The sequence below is a fragment of the Schistocerca gregaria genome, chromosome 8 (assembly GCF_023897955.1).
Source record: "Schistocerca gregaria isolate iqSchGreg1 chromosome 8, iqSchGreg1.2, whole genome shotgun sequence".
In the NCBI taxonomy this organism is placed as follows: Eukaryota; Metazoa; Arthropoda; class Insecta; order Orthoptera; family Acrididae; genus Schistocerca; species Schistocerca gregaria.
Genome location: NC_064927.1, coordinates 79,810,638 through 79,836,828, shown reverse-complemented (window position 1 = coordinate 79,836,828; position 26,191 = coordinate 79,810,638). Strand labels below are relative to the sequence as shown.

General features: G+C 38.6%; 1 protein-coding gene across 1 annotated transcript in view; it reads right to left on the bottom strand.

Annotated features, from left to right (window-relative positions):
* Positions 1-25,664, bottom strand: part of LOC126284388 (UDP-glycosyltransferase UGT5-like) — a 60,980-nt gene extending 35,316 nt beyond the window's left edge. Inside the window, exons 1-3 of the mRNA XM_049983276.1 lie at positions 25,546-25,664; positions 24,460-24,709; positions 23,573-24,165 (exon numbers count right to left, since the gene is read on the bottom strand). Coding sequence (XP_049839233.1) covers positions 23,573-24,165; positions 24,460-24,709; positions 25,546-25,554 — 852 coding nt within the window. The 5' untranslated portion in view covers positions 25,555-25,664. The remainder of the gene's footprint in view (positions 1-23,572; positions 24,166-24,459; positions 24,710-25,545) is intronic.
* Between the last annotated feature and the right edge of the window lie 527 nt (positions 25,665-26,191).

Sequence of the window (26,191 nt, the reverse complement as noted above, 5' to 3'; positions counted from 1 at the left end):
TACATCGTCTACTCACCTGAGGATGGCCAGACGTCTCTGGGACAAAATGTCGTGGCAGCATGATGATGAGATCCAGCTGCAAACCTGTAAATATGCCAGGAAAATTTCAGAAGGCATGTATCATCTGGCAACGGATGCCCACAGTAAGAAACTCAGAATGGCCAAATACCTTTCACATTCTTAATTTATGAGATTTTGAAATCAAATAATGCAAGGAAGTGGGTATATACTTCTGTATCTGCTGCTTAGAGTAGCTGCCTGGTTTTAGTGTCAGTAACTCTACCTTCTCAGTGGCTGCTGAGATAGCAGGATTTGTCTTTTGAAACTACACATTACTTTTCATGGACATATCACTATCTTATGGTTCTGCACCAAGTGCATCTACATTATATACTTCACAAAGTTTTGAAGATGTTGCTTGTATAAAAGTTGTTTCAATTTCTTCAACTTTTCTTTTTACATACTGTTTTCTTCTTGTGCTTCTTACCTCTCCTGGGTGCTTAAGGGGTTACATGGTAGGGGCTACAGCAGAAATGCTAACATTCAATGCATCAACAACTTCACACCCAGGAATATAAACATCTGCACTGTCTTCTTCTTCAGTTTCACATTTGGGTGATGGTGATCATTCAGGTGGGCTGTCACTAAATTTCTTCTTGTAGTAAGTGTAGCAATTCCTGCACAATGGATAAGATGCTAATACCATTTACTTGAGAACAAAGCTATTTCTGCAATACCTCTGACAGATTTCCAACAATTGTGAACTTTTCTTATACACCACGTTCTTGTTTTTTTTTTTTCCCCACAGTCCACACACCTCACGCTTTCACTACTGTACATCCTCACTGACCTTGTATGTATAAAAAAGTTCAAACCACACACAAAACTTGATACAGAACAGTTTATGTATAAGTTCTCACTCATCTGTTATATGGATAAGAGCTCTGGAAACAGTGTTGCCAACATGCATATTTTACACTAGAAATTCAGTGGTGTGAAATATGCAGAATGTTGAAAAATTTTTAACATTTTACAAAACAAAATATTGCACACTGTGTTTAAACTGATGACTAACATTTTAACAAGATAATAGTTTGTGTAATTACCAAAAGTTTTTGAATAGGGGTTTTTACGTAAATAATTCCCGCCCACCCCCCCACCCCCCATGAACCATGGACCTTGCCGTTGGTGGGGAGACTTACGTGCCTCAGCAATACAGATACTCGTACAGTAGGTACAACCACAATGGAGGGGTATCTGTTGAGAGGCCAGACAAACATGTGGTTCCTGAAGAGGGGCAGCAGTCTTTTCAGTAGTTGAAGGGGCAACAGTCTGCATGATTGACTGATCTGGCCTTGTAACACTAACCAAAATGGCCTTGCTGTGCTGGTACTGTGAACAGCTGAAATCAAGGGGAAACTACAGCTGTAATTTTTCCTGAGGGCATATAGCTTTACTGTGTGGTTAAAAGATGATGGCGTCCTCTTGGGTAAAATATTCCGGAGGTAAAAAGTCCCCCATTCGGATCTCCAGTTGGGAACTACTCAGGAGGACATTGTTATCAGGAGAAATAAAGCTGGCGTGCTATGGAACAGAGTGTGGAATGTCAGATCACTTAATCGGGAAGGTAGGTTAGAAAATTTAAAAAGGGAAAAAGATAGGCTAAAGTTAGATATAGTGAGGATTAGTGAAGTTCAGTGGCAGGAGGAACAAGACTTCTGGTCAGGTGACTACAGGGTTATAAACACAAAATCAGATAGGGGTGGTGCAAGAGTAAGTTTAATAAAGAATAAGAAAATAGGAATGTGGGTAAGCTACTACAAAATGCAAAGTGAACGCATTATTGTGACCAAGATAGATACGAAGCTCATGCATACCATGGTAATACAAGTTTGTATGCCAACTAGCTCCACAGATGACGAAGAGATTGATGAAATGTATGATGAGGTAAAATAAATTATTCAGATAGTGAAGAGAGACAAAAATTTAATTATCATGGGTGACTGGAATTCAATAGTAGGAAAAGAGAGAGAAGGAAATGTAGTAGGTGAATATGGATTGGGGGTAAGAAATGAAAGAGGAAACCATCTGGTAGAATTTTGCACAGAGTATAACTTAATAATAGCTAACACTTGGTTTAAGAAACATAAAAGAAGGTTGTATACATGGAAGAAGTCTGGAGTTACTGAAAGGTCTCAGATAGATTATATAATGGTAAGACAGAGATTCAGGAACCAGGTTTTAAATTGTAAGACATTTTCAGGGGCAGATGTGGACTCTGACCACAATCTATTGGTTATGAGCTATAGATTAAAATGGAAGGAACTGCAAAAAGGTGGGAATTTGAGGAGATGGGACCTGGATGAACTGAAAGAACCTGAGGTTGTAGAGAGCCTCAGGGAGAGCATTAGGGAATGACTGACAAGAATGGGGGAAAGAAATACAGTAGAAGAAGAATGGGTAGCGTTGAGGGATGAAGTAGTGAAGGCAGCAGAGGATCAAGTAGGTATAAAGACGAGGGATGATGAAAGGAGAAAATATTAAAAATGCAGTAAACGAAGCAGGCAAAAGTAATACAAACATCTCAAAAATGAGATCGACAGGAAGTGCAATATGGCTAAGCAGGGATGGCTAGAGGACAAATGTAAAGATGTAGATATGCCTATCACTAGGTGTAAGATAGGAAAATTAAAGAGACCTTTGGAGAAAAGAGAACCACTTGCATGAATATCAAGAGCTCAGATGGAAACCCAGTTCTAAGCAAAGAAGGAAAACCAGAATGGTAGAAGGAGTATATAGAGGATCTATACAGGGGCGATGTTCTTGAGGACAATATTATAGAAATGGAAGAGAATGTAGGGGAAGATGAAATAGGAGATATGATACTGCATGAAGAGTTTGACAGAGCACTGATAGACCTAAGTTGAAACAAGGCCCCAGGAGTAGGCAACATTCCATTAGAACTACTGACAGCCTTGTAAGAGCCAGGCCTAACAAAACTCTACCATCTAGTGAGCAAGATGTATGAGACAGGCGAAATACCTTCAGACTTCAAGAAGAATATAATAATTCCAGTCCCAAAAAAGCAGGTGTTGACAGATGTGAAAATTGCCAAACTATCAGTTTAATAAGTCATGGCCGCAAAATACTAACACAAATTCTTTACAGACGAATGGAAAAACTGGTAGAAGCTGAGCTCGGGGAAGATCAGTTTGGATTCTGTAGAAATATTGGAACATGTGAGGCAATACTGACCCTACGACTTATTTTAGAAAATAGATTAAGGAAAGGCAAAGCTACATTTCTAGCATTTGTAGACTTAGAGAAAGCATTTGACAATGTTGACTGGAATACCCTCTTTCAAATTCTGAAGGTGGCATTGGTAAAATATAGGGTGCGAAAGGCTATTTACAATTTGTACAGAAACCAGATGGCAGTTATAAGAGTCGAGGGGCATGAAATGGAAGCAGTGGTTGGGAAGGGAGTGAGACAGGGTTGTAGCCTTTTCCTGATGTTTTTCAATCTGTATATTGAGCAAGTAGTAAAGGAAACAAAAGAAAAATTCGCAGTAGGTATTAAAATCCTTGGAGAAGAAATAAAAACTTTGAGGTTTGCCGATGACATTGTAATTCTGTCAGAGACAGCAAAGGACCTGGAAGAGCAACTGAATGGAATGGACTGTGTCTTGAAAGGAGGATATAAGATGAACATCAACAAAAGCAAAATGGAGACAATTGAATGTAGCCGAATTAAATCAGGCGATGCTGTGGGAATTAGCTTAGGAAATAATAGGCATAAAGTAGTAAATGAGTTTTTCTATTTGGGGAGGAAAATAACTGATGATTGTTGAAGTAGAGAGGATGTAAAATCTAGACTGGCAATGGCAAGGAAAGCGTTTCTGAAGAAGAGAAATTTGTTAACATCGAGTAAAGATTTAGGTGTCAGGAAGCCATTTCCGAAAGTATTTGTATGGAGTGTAGCCATGTATGGAAGTGAAACATGGACAATAAATAGTTTAGACAAGAAGAGAATAGAAGCTTTCAAAATGTGGTGCTACAGAAGAATGCTGAAGATTAGATGGGTAGATCACATAACTAATGAGGAGGTGTTGAATAGGATTGGGGAGAAGAGAAGTTTGTGGCACAACTTGACTAGAAGAAGAGATCAGTTGGTAGGACATGTTCTGAGGCATCAAGGGATCACCAATTTAGTATTGTACGGCAGCGTAGAGGGTAAAAATCGTAGAGGGAGACCAAGAGATGAATACACCAAGCAGATTCAGAAGGATGTAGGTTTCAGTAGGTACTGCGACATGAAGAAGCTTGCACAGGATAGAGTAGCATGGAGAGCTGCATCAAACCAGTCTCAGGACTAAAGGCCACAACAACAACAACATGTAAATAATTTGTAAAGCCTCATAAAAGTGCAATTATTTGCATTTTTAGTAATAAAAATTTACATAATACAGATAGCTGGAGTGGAGATGATACGGTTTATAATTACATGAGCAGTATCCGGTAATATGACAGAAAACAGCATTCTGTAACATTCCGAATTATAAAAAAAATGTTTAAGTGGAAAAATTAATTTAATTTTCATATTTTTATCTTAAATTTGTAAGTTAAAAGTGGTCATTAGGCAACTAAATTTCAACACACTAGAAGGGAGCTTTAATACAATACATCTGCTAGGTCTCCAGTTTGTTTTGGTTTATTAGTTTTATTTTTTTTGTTCTCTAGTGTTTTAAGAGTTATTTACAAAATATACATTTTTCAAAAAATATACAAAAATTAAGGTAAAACAAAAATTACAGTTATGATGTACAGGTCTAATATATATTTTTCCAGAGAAATTCAAGGTCACAAGTTGGCATGACCTGTATGATTTGAGATATAACCCAGGTTCAATTTTTTTGTTACCTGTTGGAAGTGGAAGGAGGAGCAGAATAGATTGCCACATGTAAATATTCTGCATTCTTTACTACAAACTCCAGAGGAGAAATAAATTCCTTCAGTGCTTGTGCTCCTTGATGACTTTCAATTGACTTCACAATTTTTGTGAAATACTAAATAACCAGCCTTTTTTTCTGTCTACGAATCAGTCATGTATTTCAATGTAGTGCATGACATATCTTGTAGGCTGATTTTCTCATTTTATAAGCAGCCTGCATTATTTTTTTGAGTAGCTCTTTTCATTTCGATAATTAACATTCTTTGCATCATTTAGATGATATAGGAATTGTCATAATACTGTCCGGAAAATTCACAGCAGAATATTACAAATTTCTATCAAACACATAAAATTAACATTATAAAATACGTTGAAAATTAAAACATTGAATTAATGGGTTGTTCTTTTACATGCTCTTTTAACATGTACCGTATGTGATGAATACATTTTGGAAAACACATATTACACATAATTTAGAGTTTAGAGTTAAAAGAGTATAAACGAGACACAGAACCAACTATGAGAACAACATGATATTGACAATACAACTATCAGTTAGTGATAGTGCAGAGTCTTGTGGTTTCATTGCATCACAGACTTTAATAGACTGGCAAACAAGATGTATATGGTTGCTTATGTTCCAGGTAATCACTGCATCAGTACAAATGCAATTGAAACCGTGTAAGTCAGTTAGTGATAGTGCAGAGTCTTGTAGTTTCATAGCATCACAGACTTTAATAGACTGGCAAACAAGATGTATATGGTTGCTTATGTTCCAGGTAATCACTGCATCAGTACAAATGCAATTGAAACCGTGTAAGTCAGTTAGTGATAGTGCAGAGTCTTGTGGTTTCATTGCATCACAGACTTTAATAGACTGGCAAACAAGATGTATATGGTTGCTTATGTTCCAGGTAATCACTGCATCAGTACAAATGCAATTGAAACTGTGTAAGCAATCAGTCAGTGCATCGAAGGTTACAGCTACATTCAGTTTTCTGCACTGAAATAACATACAATTCAGCTGACTTCTCTGACATGACATTCCAACAAATGCTGTCTACCTTGCAGACAGAATTTTCAGACATTCCTCAGACCTCTGATGTCTCAGTCTTGAAGCAGATACTTTCTTTGTAATTTTGTCACTGTGAACAATAATATGTTTGTTGGATTACTTATCCCTCAAGAATTTCATCAAAGCATAAATACTCTTATCCAGTCTTTTAATCTTTTTGGCTTTAAGACAGATGTGATTCAGATTTTTATGCATATTGTGAAGTACCATGTTTGTATTTATGCCAGAATGCATTCCGTAGCAATGACCCCATTCTGAGGCACCATGAATAAACTTTTCAGTATATTTTGCAAAATTTACTGTCAGGTCACTGGCATAAAGCTCATCAAGTAAATTTTTTTCCCATGGTTTTGAATGAAAAAGTGTCTCTCTCATACATTAATATTTCATTTTTTCTGAACCTCAACCTGTATGTCTTTTTCTTTTCTTTTATTTAAAATTTGTCTCCAAGCACAGTCTACATGCCAATCACAATAAAGTTGATTAGTTGTGCTTTCTGGTTGTAAAGACATTCATGCCCAAAAAAACACTTTCTGCCATGTCAGACACAAACCATTTAGGTTTCAACTCTGAATCACAACAGGAAAGTAATGTCTTATAAAAAAGTTACATAATTACTGTATCATTTCTGTTCAAAAACATGAAACCACAACGAAATCCCTGATGCATGTCACCTAAAACTAATAACATGAAAAGCTCAAAGTTATAATCATTCTGTCCATGTGCCCCATCAATACAAAGATGATCACTTCCAAATCTTGAAAGTAGCTGAAGTTGTGTATCATTTGCAATCAAGGTAAAAGTCTTTATTTTGCATTGTGGATAGCCAGCTACAGCTAGGCCTTGAGTGTTGTACAGGCAAATAACATTTGAAGTATGTTTCATCTTGTTTACCCACACATCAACACTGATATAAAAATTACTATGAGACACAGCATTGCTATTTAAATTGTGCTGTTGGACAATGTTATGCAAATCCTTCCTGTTTGCAAGATGCAAATGAATTATTTCATTACCAACCACAGAATCATGAATACTATCAAGAGTGGCATCCATAGGCACTTTCATTTCTATTTTTGATGCAATTTTATGTTTATTATCCACCAAACGATACATTCTTGCAACATCAAAACTGTGGCCCACATGGGTGGCCATAAACTCAACTGATATATTTTCTGTTATGGGCAACTATTTTATTGGAACCTGATACTTTTATTACCCTAAAGTTTGCACCCTTAGAACAAAACTGCCCATCATGATTGACAGTACAGATATGTGACAGTTGCTCCATTTATATTTTTGCTAGATGAGCATCATTTTACATAAATTGATGTGGTGTCACAGTCCAAATTTTTTTCCACTCACAGAACTGATCCATAACTGGGAACAGGAAATACTTTTTTGTCCAGTTCGATATTGTGAGTTATGATGAAATGTTCACTCATTGTTCCCCACAGTCATTTTTAATTACATGGTGAACAAATTATGCCAAAGGATTGTGTCTTTTCGTCACTATTTTTGTGCACCTTTTTTTGTGCTTTTTCAGGCTGAACGAGTCCCTGAAGCACTTGTTACAAACATCACAACTGCACTCTACTTTTGCTTTGTGCTTGAGTTTTGAATGAGATTAAAATGTTCTCCCATTCAAGAAATTCATCACACTTAAACAGTTCATCTTGTGTAAAAGCTAATTTATTTGGAAAATAATGCTACCCACACTACTATTCACACATATTTTCCCATGACTAATAAGCAGTACACTAAACATTTGTGACACTGTGCTCATCCAAAGCAGTTAGACATTATGAAGTCTTCATCCTAATGCCTTTGACACATTTTGCTGTCAGCAGATACTTCTGCTAGTCCATAAAGGTAATCTGAGACAGCACAATATATACAGTTTCTTGTCTACTTATTTGTTAGTGTATGACATCAGTTCGAAGTACAATGGCAGAGACAGATATAGAAATATGTTTACACAACTTGAAAAGGAAATGAAAGACTGAATGAACACAAGTAACATGATTCAGTACAGCAGTTGATGAAAGAGATACATGAGAAGAAACAGATTACGAGAGCTTTCAGACATGACTGCAAGGGTCATAAGATCATTTGGGAGTGATTGACAATCCAATTTATGATCTGCTTTCTGACACAGACTATGACACCAATGTCAGTAGGTGTGAGGAATATGTAGACATTGCTAGAAAGGCAATTCTGAAGGCACCTAGGAGCACTAATGTTAGTTTATCATCATCAAATACAAACACAACACCAGTTTCATCCATTACAGCATCTCTGACACCATCAAATCAGAGCTATTTTCAGGCAATGTGGAGAAGTGGTCTCAATTTTGGGAGCAGTTTCAGTCGACCATTGACAGCAATGCTTTGATTTCTACTACAGACAAACTTGTCTTCCATCAGGGATATTTAAAAGGAGAGCCAAAGAACTTGGCTGAAAGCACCCCCAATTACTGCAGATATGCATGAGGAAACGAAACGTATATTAGTATCTCACTATGGAGACAAAAAGAGTAAAATTCAGGCTCTTTTTGATTAGCTTGAAACTATGCAACTGATCTCACACGCATCAACAGGTACATTGAACACTACATATATTGAATGTAACAAATGCATACAAGCCTTATGAGCCTTAGGCTAAATTTTGACAATTATGGCCACATGTTAACACCCAAAATTCTGCATCTGTTTCTGGAAGATATCATCAGATACTGGGTTATTCATGCTAGAAGAGAGAGGATTGCTGAATGCCACATCACAAAGCTAACGGAATTTTTGAATAATGAAGTAGAAGGCCCTATGATCACCCACAGAATTAGTTTGTAGCATTTTAGATACATTCACATCAACAGCTGTGACTCTAAGGGGATGGGAGAGCCACGTAAAAAGACAGAAAAAGAACTGTCAAAATACTGCATGTTTTGTAATTCACATCTCCACTGGGCACATGAGTGTATGAAGAAATTGAATGTCAAGGATAGGATCGAGAAATCAAAATCCTCACATCTATGTTTCTTGTGTGTAAATGGAGGGTGTAACATCAGAATAACAAACTAGTTTGTTCTGGATGCAAAGGATCCCATCATGTATCTATCTGCAAAGAAGGAACGCAAGTCTCAGTGAGGAAGATTTATGTTCAACATCCTCTCTCCATGTATTTTCAAACTGCCTCTGTTTGGATCACAGCTCTGACTGGATTGAAAAAATTTACCCACTGTTTACTCATGCTGGGAGCCAATGCATCTTCATCAGCATGAATTTGGTCAACAGCTTGCAATTACAAGTGATAACCTGCCAACCATTAGCTGTTGTAGGAGTTGAGTCAACATAATTCAACAAATTGCAGGCTCGTTCACTTCAAGCTGACAAGATTTCTAGATTTGGATGGATTTTCAGTGGGTGCAGGTCAAGTATTATTGTTAGGCTTATTATTGATAGCCATGTGCACCTCAATGAAGATTATGCATCCTTAGACAAGGACACGCGTTGTATCTGGGACTTAAGCTGGGTCCACACAATCAACAATAGTGTCACCACAGGTAGTGGCATACTGCAGTTTCATTGAGGCTGCATGAGTGAACTCCCAGTTTTTATTGGCACAACTTAAGAGATGCAACTTTTGTCACACCTCAAGAAGTTCAGCTTGGTTGAACTTTGTGTTATTTTGTCAAAAACTGCCACTCTGAGCCTGTGGCTGTGTAAAAACATATGTCGCCTCTTACGTAGAAGGTTACAGCAACCAGCCACTTTTTAAAATGCTGTTTTTTATTTAAACAGTGCAACCCAGTTTAGCCATCTGAAGATGATCCAGTTGGTTCGAAACTGGTAAATGCACTGTTTAAATAAATAAATATTATTATAAAAATGAATGGTTGCTGTAATCTGCTATATAAGAGTCAGCCTATATTTGTCTGCAATTTGTTGGGCCACTTTCCTTCTGCCACTGCTCCCAGGTGGCAGTATTATGAACTACACGAGCATTTTATTACAGTTATAGCACAGTAATTGCTGCTGTATTCCATTGAATTTCAGAATATTTTTATTTTATTTCCGTAAAAAGGGAAAACACTGGTGGGAGGTACACTGACACAGCTTCTAGAACTAGAATAACAGCAACCAATGTTTGAGTTTCTCCAGCAGTATACGTGTGTGTGTGTGTGTGTGTGTGTGTGTGTGTGTGTGTGTGTGTGTCTTGGAAGAGTGGCATGTCTGTAGATGACACATACTAGCTGTTGCTCTACAGCAAGTCACAAGCTGTGACACCACGTTACATGCATGTGTAAATCTGGCTTTAGAATTGATGTGGATGAAAGAACAGCAAGAATGATCACTCTCACCGAAACATGACGCTGTTTTGCAGAACTTCCATTATATGTTCCAAATGGTGAAAGGCAGAAAGTTAGTTTCATTATTAAGAAAGAAAGATATGATCCTGTCTTCCAATTATCACAATGCAGAAACATGTTTTACATCATTACAAAGAAAATTTTCTACTAATGTTTATTTTTGTGAGATGTATTACTCTCAGATGTTTCTATATATCCAGAGTGAGCACACTAAAAGGATCAATATGCAGGATACCTCAAATGATGTATTCTACCTTCGTCATCATGCAGTGAAAAAGGAAAGACTGGGAATTACAACATGGAGAATTGTATATGACACTTCATCATGAAAAAATGATTCACCATCACTCAATGACACACTAATTTCAGGACCAAAACTGTTGCCTGGAATACAATCAACTTCAATTAGTTTCAGGATGTATCAAAACGCCATTTTTGGAGATGGCACTCAAGCATTCTTAAAATTGTCACTGAATGAAAAGGATAGAGACTGAATGCGACTTTTCTGGTTTTGTGTTAGTATAGAGAAGATGCAAACTGGTAAACTACAAATGACGTTGTTATTTGCAGATTTACTCACTTAGCATTTGGCCTCACACACAGCCCATTTCTCCTATCTGCAACACTGTGTGAATTAGCTACAAGGTTTCGAGACACTTATCCTATTGCAGCGGAGTTTGTAGATAAGAGCACTTTAATGAATGAATTTGCCGCCAGCTGCAAAGACAACAGTACAGTCGCATCTGTATACTATCAGGTGACACGTCTGTTGCAACAAATAAAACTTACAATGGCAAAGTGGGCTACAAATTCTAAAATACTAAAGGGTATTTGGAAAATGGAAGAGCGATCAGTTAAAAAACATACCACAATTGTAGGTATTGACTGGGATAATGAATCATATTCAATCCTCTTTGATCACCATCTCATTACCAACAAATTACAAGAACGTCAGTTACTACACACAACAGTGAAATTTTATGATCATGTTGGCATCTTTTCATCGATATCCATTACAGGAACAATCCTCATTCAAGACATGAGGCATAGATAGTGAAGACATCTGGCCTGCAGACTTAGCCCCCCAACTGGTCAAACCTCAGGGAAGCATCTTGGCTCCACTTCTCTTCAACATCTATGCCAATGACCAGCCAGAGACCCCAGGCACAAGGAGATTCTTATATGCAGATGACTTAGCCCTTGCTACGCAGAGCTCATGCTTTAAAAGAGTGGAAAGAAACCTAACAACAGCACTTAGAACACTGTCAAGCTACTATAATCGGAACCAACTCAGACCAAACCCTTCGAAGACAAAAGTGTATGCCTTTCATTAAGGAACAGGGAAGCTAATCATGAGCTACATATTGCATGGTCAGGCATCCAACTCTAGCATCATCACACACCTAAATACTTGGGAGTCACTCTCGATAAAACTCTGACATTCAAAACTCAATGCAAGAACACCAAAATGAAAATCTCCACTCGAAACAACCTAATTTGCAAACTAGCAGGGACACAGTGGGGATCACATCCACAAACTATTCACTGTTCTGCAATGGCACTGTGCTTTTCCACTGCTGAATATGCTTCTCCAGTCTGGTACAGGTCATCTCATGCCAGAGAAGTAGATATTACTCTCTACGAAAACTGCAGGTTGATCACAGGTTGCTTAAGACCTACCCCAACTGATAAGCTCTACTGCCTGGCTGGAATAGCACCGCCATGGATATCCAGAACAGTGGCTGCCAACAAGGAGAGACTGAAAGTGGAACAGGACAGTGCCCATCCACTGCACGGACATAACCCACCACAGCAACAGCTGAGATCGTGAAAGAGCTTCCTGAGAACATCCGAGAAGCTCACCATTTCACCAGAGAAGACAAGGCTGGAGTTATGGAAGAAGTCGACGCCTCAACTGCAGACACCAGAAGCTGAAGAACTACCACCTGGACACAACGAGAGCTGGCTGGTGTGGAAATCTTTAAACAGATTACGATCAGGAGTCGGACGATCCAGAGACAACCTGAAGAGATGGGTCTTCATAACAGAAGATTCCTCCTGTGATTGTGGACAAGAACAAACCACAAGCCACATGCTCCAGTGCCTTTTGCACCCTACATCCTGCATGAAGACTGATCTCCTGCAAGCCACTCCAAGCGTCTTGGAGGTTGCAAAGTACTGGGCACATGTAATATAAATACAATTTGTGTATATATATGTACATATTTATTGATGTGTATGGCTACTGCAAATTTGTATGTTTCTCATTCGAGAATAAAGCAGAAGTTTTAGACATCACAACTCATTCATCTTCAGTCATTCAGATTAGTCCAGCTGGAGAGGCTCTCACAGTCAAAAACAGAAAATTTCGCAAATTCACTTTTTTTGTGATGCCCCCAAGAGGGCATATGGAGCAGTGCTGTACATTCGAACATCCAACACCAAAAATACATTTGTCTGTTTGATTTTGAGTAAACACAGAGTTTTTCCTATCAGAATGATAACACTTCCATGACTTTAATTACTAGCAGCTCTACTGGGTACACACCTTCCGAGATATTTCAGCTAGGCTTCTGGATTTTACATCACAAACACAATAATGTGGAGCAATTCTAAGGTGGCACTTGGCTGAATATGATGCAACCAACATCACTGCATACATTTATTTGTACAGAGTAACTGAATTCCATTAATTTTTAATGCCATCATAGTGGAGACACTGCCATACCACAGCCAATCTTGCAGATTTGCTATCACAAGGAATTTTGATACAACCTTCGACCTATGGTGGCATCTCAGTGTTTATGATGTCATATCTTTTAAACTGTGTGTTGTACAATGATATATAAGCATGGGCACATTCAGCAGCATATGTGGATACTGTCTGCAAAATGAGATGGAAATAGGATTAATAACAAGGAAGTAACAAATTTGAACATCATAATGCAGCATTGTTTCACATATCTCATTGTTTATGATGTCATATCTCTGGTCTATGATAGGTAGGAGATTCTTACCCCCAGAGCAATTGTTGCCTGGCAGTAAGGGGTATGTGTAGGTACTAAGTTTGGCTGAAATCAGTCCAATGGATTAGGAAGAGATGGGGAACATCCATCCATTTTTATAACATGTGTAAATTATATAATACACTAACAAGAATTGGGAGTGATTCGACAAAGAAATATGAGATAAGAGAATTACGAAACATGTCATGTTGATTCTAGTCTTGAAATGAACTTATTTCATTGAGTAATCGTTAGGACAATCTGTCACTGCAGATTATAGAAATATTCACAAATGTAACATGCGCACACACACACACACACACACACACACACACACACACACACACACACACACATTGGCTGATATGTAAGGTAAATTAGAGTCCTGAGGCTTAAGAATCATTTAGGAGAGAAAAGTATCATTTGTTTCCAACCAATAACAGACCTGAAAATAAAAGAATATTATCAATATAATAGGGGGAAACATTCTACGTGGGAAAAATATATCTAAAAACAAAGATGATGTAACTTACCAATCGAAAGTGTTGGTATGTTGATAGACACATAAACAAACACAAACACACACACACAATTCAAGCTTTTGCAACCAACGATTGCTTCATTAGGAAAGAGGGAAGGAGAGGGAAAGACGAAAGGATGTGGGTTTTAAGGGAGAGGGTAAGGAGTCATTCCAATCCCGGGAGCGGAAAGACTTACCTTAGGGGGAAAAAAGGACAGGTATGTACTAGCACACACACACACACACACACACACACACACACACACACACACACATCCATCGGCACACACACACACACACACACACACACACACACACACACACACACACACACACATATCCATCACACAAGCACATCCTTTCATCTTTCCCTCTCCATCTGTACACACAGTTCATGACCTGTGGTTACTGTAGTTAACTGTTCTTCAATTAAGAAAAGGATTGTGTCAGTACACCTGATTACCCACATGTAATTTGTTGAGAGTTGATGGTGGTTTCTATTTCTTCATCTGCTAGTGATTTTCCCAGAATCTTCTGGAGACAACATTTCATAGTTCCTACCATGCATTCCTACCAGCCTCCCCAGCAAGCTGTTCATGCCACAATAAAGTTCAAAGAGACACCTTGGTGAGTGAAGTGCTGGCTAACCCTTGTGTCTCTGAAGAAATGAGTGATGTCTTTCAATTCTGCATTTGCTTCTTGAAATGCTTTTGCATTATCTGAATAAACAGTATTTTCTAGTCCTCTCTTTGTAGTAAATCTTCTGAAGGCCATCAAAAATTTATTTGTGCTGACTTCTAATGCAAGTTTGAGGTGGAGAGCTCTTGTAATAGCCCATGTATACAGTAACTTATATTTTTGTTTAAGTTGCTGAGTTTGGTGGAAAAATGATTCTATGAAATCTCAGCCTGTTACTGTAAATTGCTTAGTGAATTCAGTGTGGTCAGATGGTAGAGGAGGTTAAATCTTTGGGCACTTCTCTTTTGCATCCTCAGTCACTTCTGGCTATCTTACAAGGGAGACACATGTGTACAACTCCTTTTACTGTTTGTCTTCCTCTTAAAACCCAATATTCATTCCATAATTCAGCTAATAGTGTAGCAGTTCCTCGATGGTGTAAGCATATGTGTGTTTGCTGAATAAGTGACTTTGTAAATGGATGAGAACATTGGAACAGTAGTGGATGCTTTTCCAGTATACTCAGATCCACAAAGTGAAGTCATCCTTTAAGTCATATGAGCTCGAGTTGGAAACTCAGTCTTGTTTTTAAGCGTGTAGTATTCCATGGAAAGCTTTCCATGTCCCACTTCGTTTTGATGATTGTAGTTCATAAGCAATGAATTTACCATTAATCTTTTCTGGACATGTAATATTATGGAAGAAACAAAGAATCCATGTCATTATGTTTAACAGTTTTCAATAATAACTGTATTTTGATGTGCCGGTGGGACAAACTCACACATTAATAGCTAAGGTTTGTTCGTATATCTTTCATGTCTCTGGTAATGGGTCACAATAGATTTGTTGTTGAGACCAGTTTCAGGTATATGAGTTAGTCATTATTAAATTCCAGTCCACCATAACAATTAAATTTTCATTTTCTTTAATGATCTGATAGTATATTTTATCTCATCATACATTCTTTTAATCTCTTCATCACCTTTGTATCTAGTAGGCATATAAACTTGTACTTTCATGGTGGGTGTTTGGTTTGTATCCAGTTTTGCTAAGATAGTACATCTGTTGTGAATCATATGTAAGATAGTATGCTTTTATTTTCAGATCTTTTATTGGTTGGAAACAAATATATTTTTTTTCTCCCTGATCAAATAAGTGCATTTCAAGGGTAGAATCAACATGACATGTCCCATAAATTCTCTCAACTCATCTTTCTTTGTTCAGTCACTGTTAACCCATGTTAGTATATTACATCATTCATACATACTATAAAAATGGATGTATGTTCCACATCGCTCGATCTATCCCTCATCCACTGGACTGATTTCAACCAAACTTGGTACATGCACGTACCCCCTACTGTCAGGCAACAATTGCTTTGGAGGTAAGAACAACCTTCCTATCAGAGAGAAAAAAAAGAAAAAAGAGCAAGCTGCATTGATTTTGTTGTTGTGGTCTTCAGTCCTGAGACTGGTTTGATGCAGCTCACCATTCCACTCTATCCTGTGCAAGCCTCTTCATCTCCCAGTACCTACTGCAACCTACATCCTTCTGAATCTGCTTAGTGTATTCATCTCTTGGTCCCCCTCTACGATTTTTACCCTCCACGCTGTCCTCCAATACTAAATTGGTGATCCCTTGATGCCTCAGAACATGTCCTACCAACGGATCCCTCCTTCTCATCAAGTTGTGCCACAAACTTCTCTTCTCCCTAATCCTATTCAATACCTCCTCGTTAGTTATGTGATCTACCCATCTAATCTTCAGCATTCTTCTGTAGCACCACATTTCGAAAGCTTCTATTCTCTTCTTGTCCAAACTATTTATTGTCCATGTTCCATACTCTATACAAATACTTTCAGAAAAGACTTCCTGACACTTAAATCTATACTCGATGTTAACAACTTTCTCTTCTTCAGAAACACCTTCCCCGCCATTGCCAGTCTACCTTCTATATCCTCTCTACTTTGACCATCATCAGTTATTTTGCTCCCCAAATAGCAAACCTCCTTTACTACTTTAAGTGTCTCATTTCCTAATCTAATTCCCTCAGCATCACCCGACTTAATTTGACTACATTCCATTATCCTCGTTTTGCTTTTGTTGATGTTTGTCTTATACACTCCTTTCAAAACACTGTCCATTCCGTTCAACTGCTCTTCCAAATCCTTTGCTGTCTCTGACATAATTACAATGTCATCGGTAAATCTCAAAGTTTTTATTTATTCTCCCTGGATTTTAATACCTACTCCAAATTTTTCTTTTGTTTCCTTTACTGCTTGCTCAATATACAGATTGAAAAACATCGGGGAGAGGCTACATCGCTGTCTTACTCCCTTCCCAACAACTGTATCCCTTTTATGTTCCTTGACTCATAACTGCCATCTGGTTTCTGTACAAATTGTAAATAGCCTTTTGCTCCCTGTATTTTACCCCAGCCACCTTTAGAATTTGAAAGAGAGTATTCCAGTCAACATTGTCAAAAGCTTTCTCTAAGTCTACAAATGCTAGAAACGTAGGTTTGCCTTTCCTTAATCTTTCTTATAAGATAAGTTGTAAGGTCAGTATTGCCTCACGTGTTCCAGTATTTCTACGGAATCCAAACTGATCTTCCCCGAGGTCGGCTTCTACTAGTTTTTCCATTTGTCTGTAAAGAATTCATGTTAGTATTTTGCAGCTGTGGCTTATTAGACTGATTGTTAGGTAATTTTCACATCTGTCAACACCTGCTTTCTTTGGGATTGGAATTATTATATTCTTCTTGAAGTCTGATGGTATTTCGCCTCTTTCATACACCTTGCTCACCAGACGGTAGAGTTTTGTCAGGACTGGCTCTCCCAAGGCTGTCAGTAGTTCCAATGGAATGTTGTCTACTCCGGGGGCCTTGTTTCGACTCAGGTCTTTCAGTGCCTTGTCAAACTCTTCACGCAGTATCGTATCTCCCATTTCATCTTCATCTACATCCTCCTCCATTTCCATAATATTGTCCTCAAGTACATCACACTTGTATAGACCCTCTATATACTCCTCCCACCTTTCTGCTTTCCCTTCTTTGCTTAGAACTGGGTTTCCATCTGAGGTCTCGATGTTCATACAAGTGGTTCTCTTATCTCCAAAGGTCTCTTTAATTTTCCTGTAGACAGAATCTATCTTACCCCTAGTGAGATAAGCCTCTACATCCTTACATTTGTCCTCTAGCCATTCCTGCTTAGCCATTTTGCACTTCCTGCCGATCTCATTTTTGAGATGTTTGTATTTCTTTTTGCATGCTTCATTTACTACATTTTTATGTTTTCTCCTTTCATCATTTAAATTTAATACACTCCTGGAAATGGAAAAAAGAACACATTGACACTGGTGTGTCAGACCCACCATACTTGCTCCGGACACTGCGAGAGAGCTGTACAAGCAATGATAACACGCACGGCACAGCGGACACACCAGGAACCGCGATGTTGGCCGTCGAATGGCGCTACCTGCGCAGCATTTGTGCACCGCCGCTGTCAGTGTCAGCCAGTTTGCCATGGCATACGGAGCTCCATCGCAGTCTTTAACACTGGTAGCATGCCGCGACAGCGTGGACGTGAACCGTATGTGTAGTTGACGGACTTTGAGCGAGGGCGTATAGTGGGCATGCGGGAGGCCGGGTGGACGTACCGCCGAATTGCTCAACACGTGGGGCGTGAGGTCTCCACAGTACATCGATGTTGTCGCCAGTGGTCGGCGGAAGGTGCACGTGCCTGTCGACCTGGGACCGGACCGCAGCGACGCACGGATGCACGCCAAGACCGTAGGATCCTACATAGTGCCGTAGGGGACCACACCGCCACTTCCCAGAAAATTAGGGACACTGTTGCTCCTAGGGTATCGGCGAGGACCATTCGCAACCGTCTCCATGAAGCTGGGCTACGGAACCCGCACACCGTTAGGCCGTCTTCCGCTCACGCCCCAACATCGTGCAGCCCGCCTCCAGTGGTGTCACGACACGCGTGAATGGAGGGACGAATGGAGACATGTCGTCTTCAGCGATGAGAGTCGCTTCTGCCTTGGTGCCAATGATGGTCGTATGCGTGTTTGGCGCCGTGCAGGTGAGCGCCACAATCAGGACTGCATACGACCGAGGCACACAGGGCCAACACCCGGCATCATGGTGTGGGGAGCGATCTCCTACACTGGCCATACACCTCTGGTGATCGTCGAGGGGACACTGAATAGTGCACGGTACATCCAAACCGTCATCGAACCCATAGTTCTACCATTCCTAGACCGGCACGTCCGCATGTATCCTGTGCCACCCAACGTGCTCTAGAAGGTGTAAGTCAACTACCCTGACCAGCAAGATCTCCGGATCTGTCCCCCATTGAGCATGTTTGGGACTGGATGAAGCGTCGTCTCACGCAGTCTGCACGTCCAGCACGAACGCCGGTCCAACTGAGGCGCCAGGTGGAAATGGCATGGCAAGCCGTTCCACAGGACTACATCCAGCATCCCTACGATCATCTCCACGGGAGAATAGCAGCCTGCATTGCTGTGAAAGGTGGATATACACTGTACTAGTGCCGACATTGTGCATGCTCTGTTGCCTTTGTCTATGTGCCTGTGGTTTTGTCAGTGTGATCATGTGATGTATCTGACCCCAGGAATGTGTCAATAAAGTTTCCCCTTCCTGGGACAATGAATTCACGGTGTTCTTATTTCAATTTCCAGGAGTGTATTTCTTCTGTCACCCAAGGATTTCTACTAGCCCTCATCTTTTTACCTACTTGATCCACCGCTGCCTTCACTACTTCATCCCTCAAAGCTATCCATTCTTCTTCTACTGTATTTTTCCCCCTATTACTGTAAATTGTTGCCTTATGGTCCAGCTGAAACTCTGTACAACCTCTTGTTCTTTCAGTTTATCCAAGTCCCATCTCCTTAAATTCCCCCTTTCTTCAGTTTTAATCTACAGGTCATAACCAATAGATTGTGGTCAGAGTCCACATCTGTCCCTGGAAATGTCTTACAATTTAAAACTTGGTTCCTAAATCTCTGTCTTACCATTATATAATCTATCTGATACCTTTTAGTACCTCCAGGGTTCTTCCATGTATACAACCTTCTTTCATGATTCTTAAACCAAGTGTTAGCTATGATTAAGTTGTGCTCTGTGCAAAATTCTACCAGGCGGCTTCCTCTTTCGTTTCTCTCCCCCAGTCCATATTCACCTACTACATTTCCTTCTCTCCCTTTTCCTACAACCGAATTCCAGTCACCCATGACTATTAAATTTTTGTCACCCTTCACCATCTGAATAATTTCTTTTATTTCATCATACATTTCTTCAATTTCTTCGTCATCTGTAGAGCTAGTTGGCATATAAACTTGTACTACTGTAGTAGGTGTGGGCTTTGTATCTATCTTGGCCACAATAATGTGTTCACTATGCTGTTTGTAGTAGCTTACCTGCATTCCTATTTTCCTATTCATTATTAAACCTACTCCTGCAGTACCCCTATTTGATTTTGTGTTTATAACCCTGTAGTCACCTGACCAGAAGTCTTGTTCCTCCTTCCACCGAACTTCACTAATTCCCACTATCTCTAACTTTAACCTATCCATTTCCCTTTTTAAATTTTCTAACCTACCAGCCCGATTGAGTGATCTGACATTCCACACTCCGATCTGTAGAACACGAGTTTTCTTTCTCCTGATAACGACATCCTCTTGAGTAGTCCCCGCCCGGACATCCAAATGGGGAACTATTTTACCTCCGGAATATTTTACCCAAGAGGACGCCATCATCATTTAATCATACAGTAAAGCTGCATGCCCTCGGGAAAAATTACGGCCGTACTTCCCCCTTGCTTTCAGCCGTTCGCAGTACCAGCACAGCAAGGCCATTGCTGCATTATGACATTTAAATTTGTTAGTCCTTGCTACTACCCCAGTTTGCATCTTACTTTGCACACAGTACCCACATGTATGCTGCTGAATGTGTCCATGCAAATATATCACTGTACAACACATAGTTTGAATGATATGGCAGCATAAACACTGACATTCATGGAAAAAAGCTGCATCATGCGTGAAATTTTTAATACCATCCATTTTTCTTTACTACCAAGATACTCATACAGTCAAGCTGAAGGAAATACAGTGAAGTCAACTTAAGGAAATCCCTGACATCTGGCAGCTCTTTTTATAGCTTTAAACTATGAAGCACAAATAGCTGTAGGCAAAAACAATAAATAGAACTATGAAGAAATGTTGCCATAGAGATGTTTACATAATTACATTGCAGAAACACGAAACAGTTGTACCCATAATTCATAATTTCAAAAGTGTTTTCGTCAATACACGGAAATGAATTTGTTTTGGTATTGCAGTACAAATACATTTCATTTTTTTTCATTTCATTTCTAATAGAAAACTGACAAAATGGACCATCAGAAATGCCATGTTTGTCACCTAGTATTAACATAAATAAGTTATAGTCCACGGATCCTGAGGAGAGAAGTGCAAAGAGTTCAAAAGTACACATTTTACTTAAGTGTAATACAACAGAAGTCTTATTCTGACCACTGGAGGTACTTGAAAAAAATTATCATATGAAAACCTGCTGCAAACTGAAAAGTAAAAACAGTACCTCAGTGACTGAATTCCTGAGCCACGTAAAATGTTACTTTACAAGAATGAAGCTAGAATTTTGAGTGAAAGGAAACTAAAAATGTACTTCAGCATTTTTCTGTGCTTACCTGGAAATGATCTCTACATGGTGTTACCAAAAGGTACAGCCAAACATTCAGGAAACATTCCTCACACACAAAGAAAGAAAATATGTTATGTGGACATGTGTCCGGAAATGCTTACTTTCCATGTTAGAGCTCATTTTATTAGTTCTCTTCAAATCACATTAATCATGGAATGGAAACACACAGTAACAGAAAGTACCAGCGTGACTTCAAACACTTTGTTACAGGAAATGTTCAAAATGTCTTCCGTTAGCGAGGATACATGCATCCACCCTCCATTGAATGGAATCCCTGATGCGGTGATGCAGCCCTGGAGAATGGTGTATTGTATCACAGCCGTCCACAATACGAGCACGAAGAGTCTCTACATTTGGTACCGGGGTTGCGTAGACAAGAGCTATCAGATGCCCCCATAAATGACAGTCGAGAGGGTTGAGGTCAGGAGAGTGTGGAGGCCATGGAATTGGTCCGCCTCTACCAATCCATCGGTCACCGAATCTGTTGTTGAGAAGCGTACGAACACTTCGACTGAAATGTGCAAGAGCTCCATCGTGCATGAACCAAATTTTGTGTCGTACTGGTAAAGGCACATGTTCTAGCAGCACAGGTAGAGTATCCCATATGAAATCATGATAACATGCTCCATTGAGCATAGGTGGAAAAACATGGGGCCCAATCAAGACATCACCAACAATGCCTGCCCAAATGTTCACAGAAAATCTGTGTTGATGACATGATTGCACAATTGCGTGCAGATTCTCGTTGGCCCACACATGTTGATTGTGAAAATTTACAATTCGATCATGTTGGAATGAAGCCTCATCCGTAAAGAGAACATTTGGACTTAAATGAGGATTGACATATTGTAGGATGGGCCATTCGCAGAAGTGTACCCGTGGAGGCCAATCAGCTGCTGATAGTGCCTGCACACGCTGTACATGGTGCGGAAACAACTGGTTCTCCCATAGCACTCTCCATACAGTGATGTGGTCAACATTACCTTGTATAGCAGCAACTTCTCTGACGTTGACATTCTGTTTATCGTCAACTGCACAAAGAAATTGCCTCAGCCATTGCAGGTGTCCTCGTCGTTCTAGGTCTTCCTCAGCTGCGAGTCATAGGCTGGAATGTTCCGTACTCCCTAAGATGCCGATCAATTACTTCGAACATCTTCCTGTTGGGACACCTTCGTTCTGGAAATCTGTCTCAATACAAACATACCGCGCCATGGCTATTGCCCCTTGCTAATCCATACATCAAATGGGCATCTGCCAACTCCGCATTTGTAAACATTGCACCAACTGCAAAAACACATTTGTGATGAACACTAACCTGTTGATGCAACATACTGATGTGCTTGATGCTAGTACTGTAGAGCAATGAGTCGCATGTCAACACAAGCACCAAAGTCACCATTACCTTCCTTCAATTGGGCCAACTGGCGGTGAATCGAGGAAGGACAGTACATACTGACGAAACTAAAATTAGCTCTAACATGGAACTTAAGCATTTCCGGACACATGTCCACATAACATCTTTTCTTTATTTGTGTGTGAGGAATGTTTCCTGAAAGTTTGGCCGTACCTTTTTGTAACACCCTATATATCATGAATATTTTATGCATATATGAGACTGGAATTCTTGGATGGAATGTGAATAATGGAAGGAGTAAAGTTAACCATTCATCATATAGTTGAGAGAAACAGTATCAACCAAGTTTATGTGTCTGTAAACCATCAAACATCTCAACTACATGGTTAATGGTTACCTTTATTCCTTTCATTATTTATGTAAATGTTAGTTTCATATAATTCAGTGTTCCAAACATATATAAAGTTAAATAACACAGAATTTCTGTTTGCAAAAAAATGTAATAATTTTGATATTCGAAACACTCAATGTTAATCAAAACCTAAATCTTTCAGCTGTAATGAAATGAAAAGAAAATTAAATTAATCTTATATAGAGACTAAGCAACTGGTAAAAATACTGTGCCAGAAGACACGGCATAGAATTTTTGGAACTGATACCAATGGTAAGTATTTGGCTCTCAAAGACTATATTCTATTCTCAGGTTTCTCTCAGTTTATATAATAATTTTGTATTATGCCATAATTTGTAAGATTTATTATTAATTTTATGGGTGTAAAAATTAAATGAAATAATATTCTAAAAAATAGTAAAATTAAAAATGACAAATACTTAATGGAGATGCTATGTACTCTTGTTGCTTAGGCTCACCTTTGGTAGCTTCTCTGGTGGAAATATGTGCATTCCACCTACTTCAACCCTGCTGGGTACATTTGGCCGTGGATATCCAAAACTTATGTGGCTGTTAACCAGGATGAGAGAGGTGTTACATTCAATATCTGCTATGCTTGGTATATAAGGATCATTGAAATATTTCCTTACAATAGCATCTGCTTTTGGCACAAAGTAAAAACGACGTGTTATTCGTTGGTATGTAGCCATTAACATGTTTGTGAGACGTTCAGAAAATGTCATGTGGTCTGTTACAGCTGAGAGACCTTCAGAAATATATGACAGAGGAGTTGGATTTCCCACACTATCAGATGTCCAAATAAATCCTGGACCTGATGGCATTCCAACTATAGGTATGTTAAATTTGTGTGAAAAAGCAAGGAAACATTCATCAACAAAAAGCTGCATGATCAGTAGATCGTATGTTTTCTGTTCAGTGTGTATAAGCCTTTGAACATTTTCTTCTTTCAGCACATTTTCACACATTTCAAGTCCAACATCATACAGCAGAAAGATCATACGAAGTATACTGGAATATGGACTTTGATTGAAAATACCTGGCCTGAGGGCACCTGTTGAAAACAAAATAATTTCATTTTATGTTCTGTTTTTGCTTTTTTGCCGAAACCATATTCTAAATAAATTTATAAATCTGTGATAGTATACAAATCTAACGATTATATTCACCAGTGGTAGACAAGTGGTAAGTAAAACATTAAATAGAGATCGGTGTTGAAATAAGATTTTTTTGTGTACTGTCTGCATCAGAATTAGTAAAAAATGTATGCATTCCTTGAAATAAATAATATGTTAGTAATGCTAATATACAATACTAAAGCTTTAACACTTACTGCAAAGCTACTAACCTCCCATATTCCAGTGTTTCCCAATTAGTACTGTCTCCCATGTATCTGGCATGTTCTTCTCATCAAAAGGAGTTACTACTGTTAGATTATGACCCCTCTTGGCAAGTTCAATGAGAAGAGGCTGCATAGCGGTCCAGTGACTTCTGGCAGGTATAGGAAATACTGCCAATATGTTGGCACCTTCAGAATATGATAGTAGCCCTAAACTGCTTATCAAAACGGGAACCAGTAGAAACTTCCAGTGTAACATCTGTAAAAAAAAGTTTAAGTATTATTCATAAAAGCTCTATATGAGTTGCAGTTCTAATTAAGCTTACTGATGAATGATCTCATGTACTTTTTATCACTAAATGATTAATTATTTGAGCACAGTTAGTGAAGCTCACTTTATAGGTGCTAACACCTAAAACTACTTCAAGATTATGAGCAGTGTTTGCTAGTAAGCTACTTCTGTTGCTCTTTTTCCAGGGAATTGTCGAAGAACGGCAGTTCCACAAATAAAATGAACAACATATCACAATATTTAATCTTCTTCTTTTTCTTTTTCTTTCAAGAAATAGGTGAGTTGTCTGTTTATGGAAGTTATCAACATTTCATTGGTATTTGAGTGTCTTTTCTACTGCGTTTGTTTCCATTTCCATTTAGCTTACAAGTGAAATTGCTTGTTATCCAAACTTATGTCAAGTTGTTTTTCTTCCTTGGAAGGCAAAATTTAAGAGAGTAGTGATATTTGGAGCCTCACTAATGGTGATGATGGATATGTTGCCTTAGGTCATTTAAAGAAGGGATTACTTTTTATTTAATTATGTTGCTGCTAATTATACTGTAAATTTTAGATAAAACACAATGTCCAGATTATTCAGTATACCTACATGATTCTTCATATCATCACCAAAAATATATGTAGTTTACTGTTCTACAATTACACACTCATGTTTAAAACATATGACTGTAGTGAATTATCTTTCATTTTTTACTGAGTGGCCAGAATGTGTTATCATGTGTCTTAGATAGTTAATAAAATAAATCTGAGTTAACTTACTTGCTTATAAAATCATTTACAAAATCAAAATGTGTAATACATACTTTGCACATGTTGTTCCTCTTGCTCACAACTAAAACATCAATAGAAGATACTTATATGTTATCTCTTGAGTTTTATCCATTCCAGTATAAAACAACTCTTCAGTTTTATCTACTCCAGTGTCAATACGATAAAAGATATGAAGTGATCTTAGATAGCAAACAATATAAATGATAGCAGCTAAATGCAATACTTACTGTTTTTATAGGTGAAACACAAGCTTTGTTGGTATTGAATTTTTGCTTTTTCTGTGTCTGAGTTTAGTAATAGCAATTGTTTTATAATTTTTTTTTTAAGAATAAAAAAAAGAAATATTACCGTTATCCATAAATCTGTGTGCAACATTTTAAAGGGTCTGCCCACGTAGAAAAGTAAAATCCACAGCTTATAGAGGAAAAGCTCATTTTTCAGTAATTGTATAGCACTTAAGTCCAGCTGATAGCAGCATGCAGTACAAAACCTCATGAATAAGCATCTACCACAAAAGTTAACATAAAAAATATGTAAGCAAGATCTGAATAAACACTGAGTGATTATGATGAAACTGGTGGTGTTCTGAGTGATGCAATGTGGACTGTATTCATCTCAGGATGCTGAAACATCATTTTATGTTCATTAACTGGGGTGAGCACGCAAAATAATGAAAAA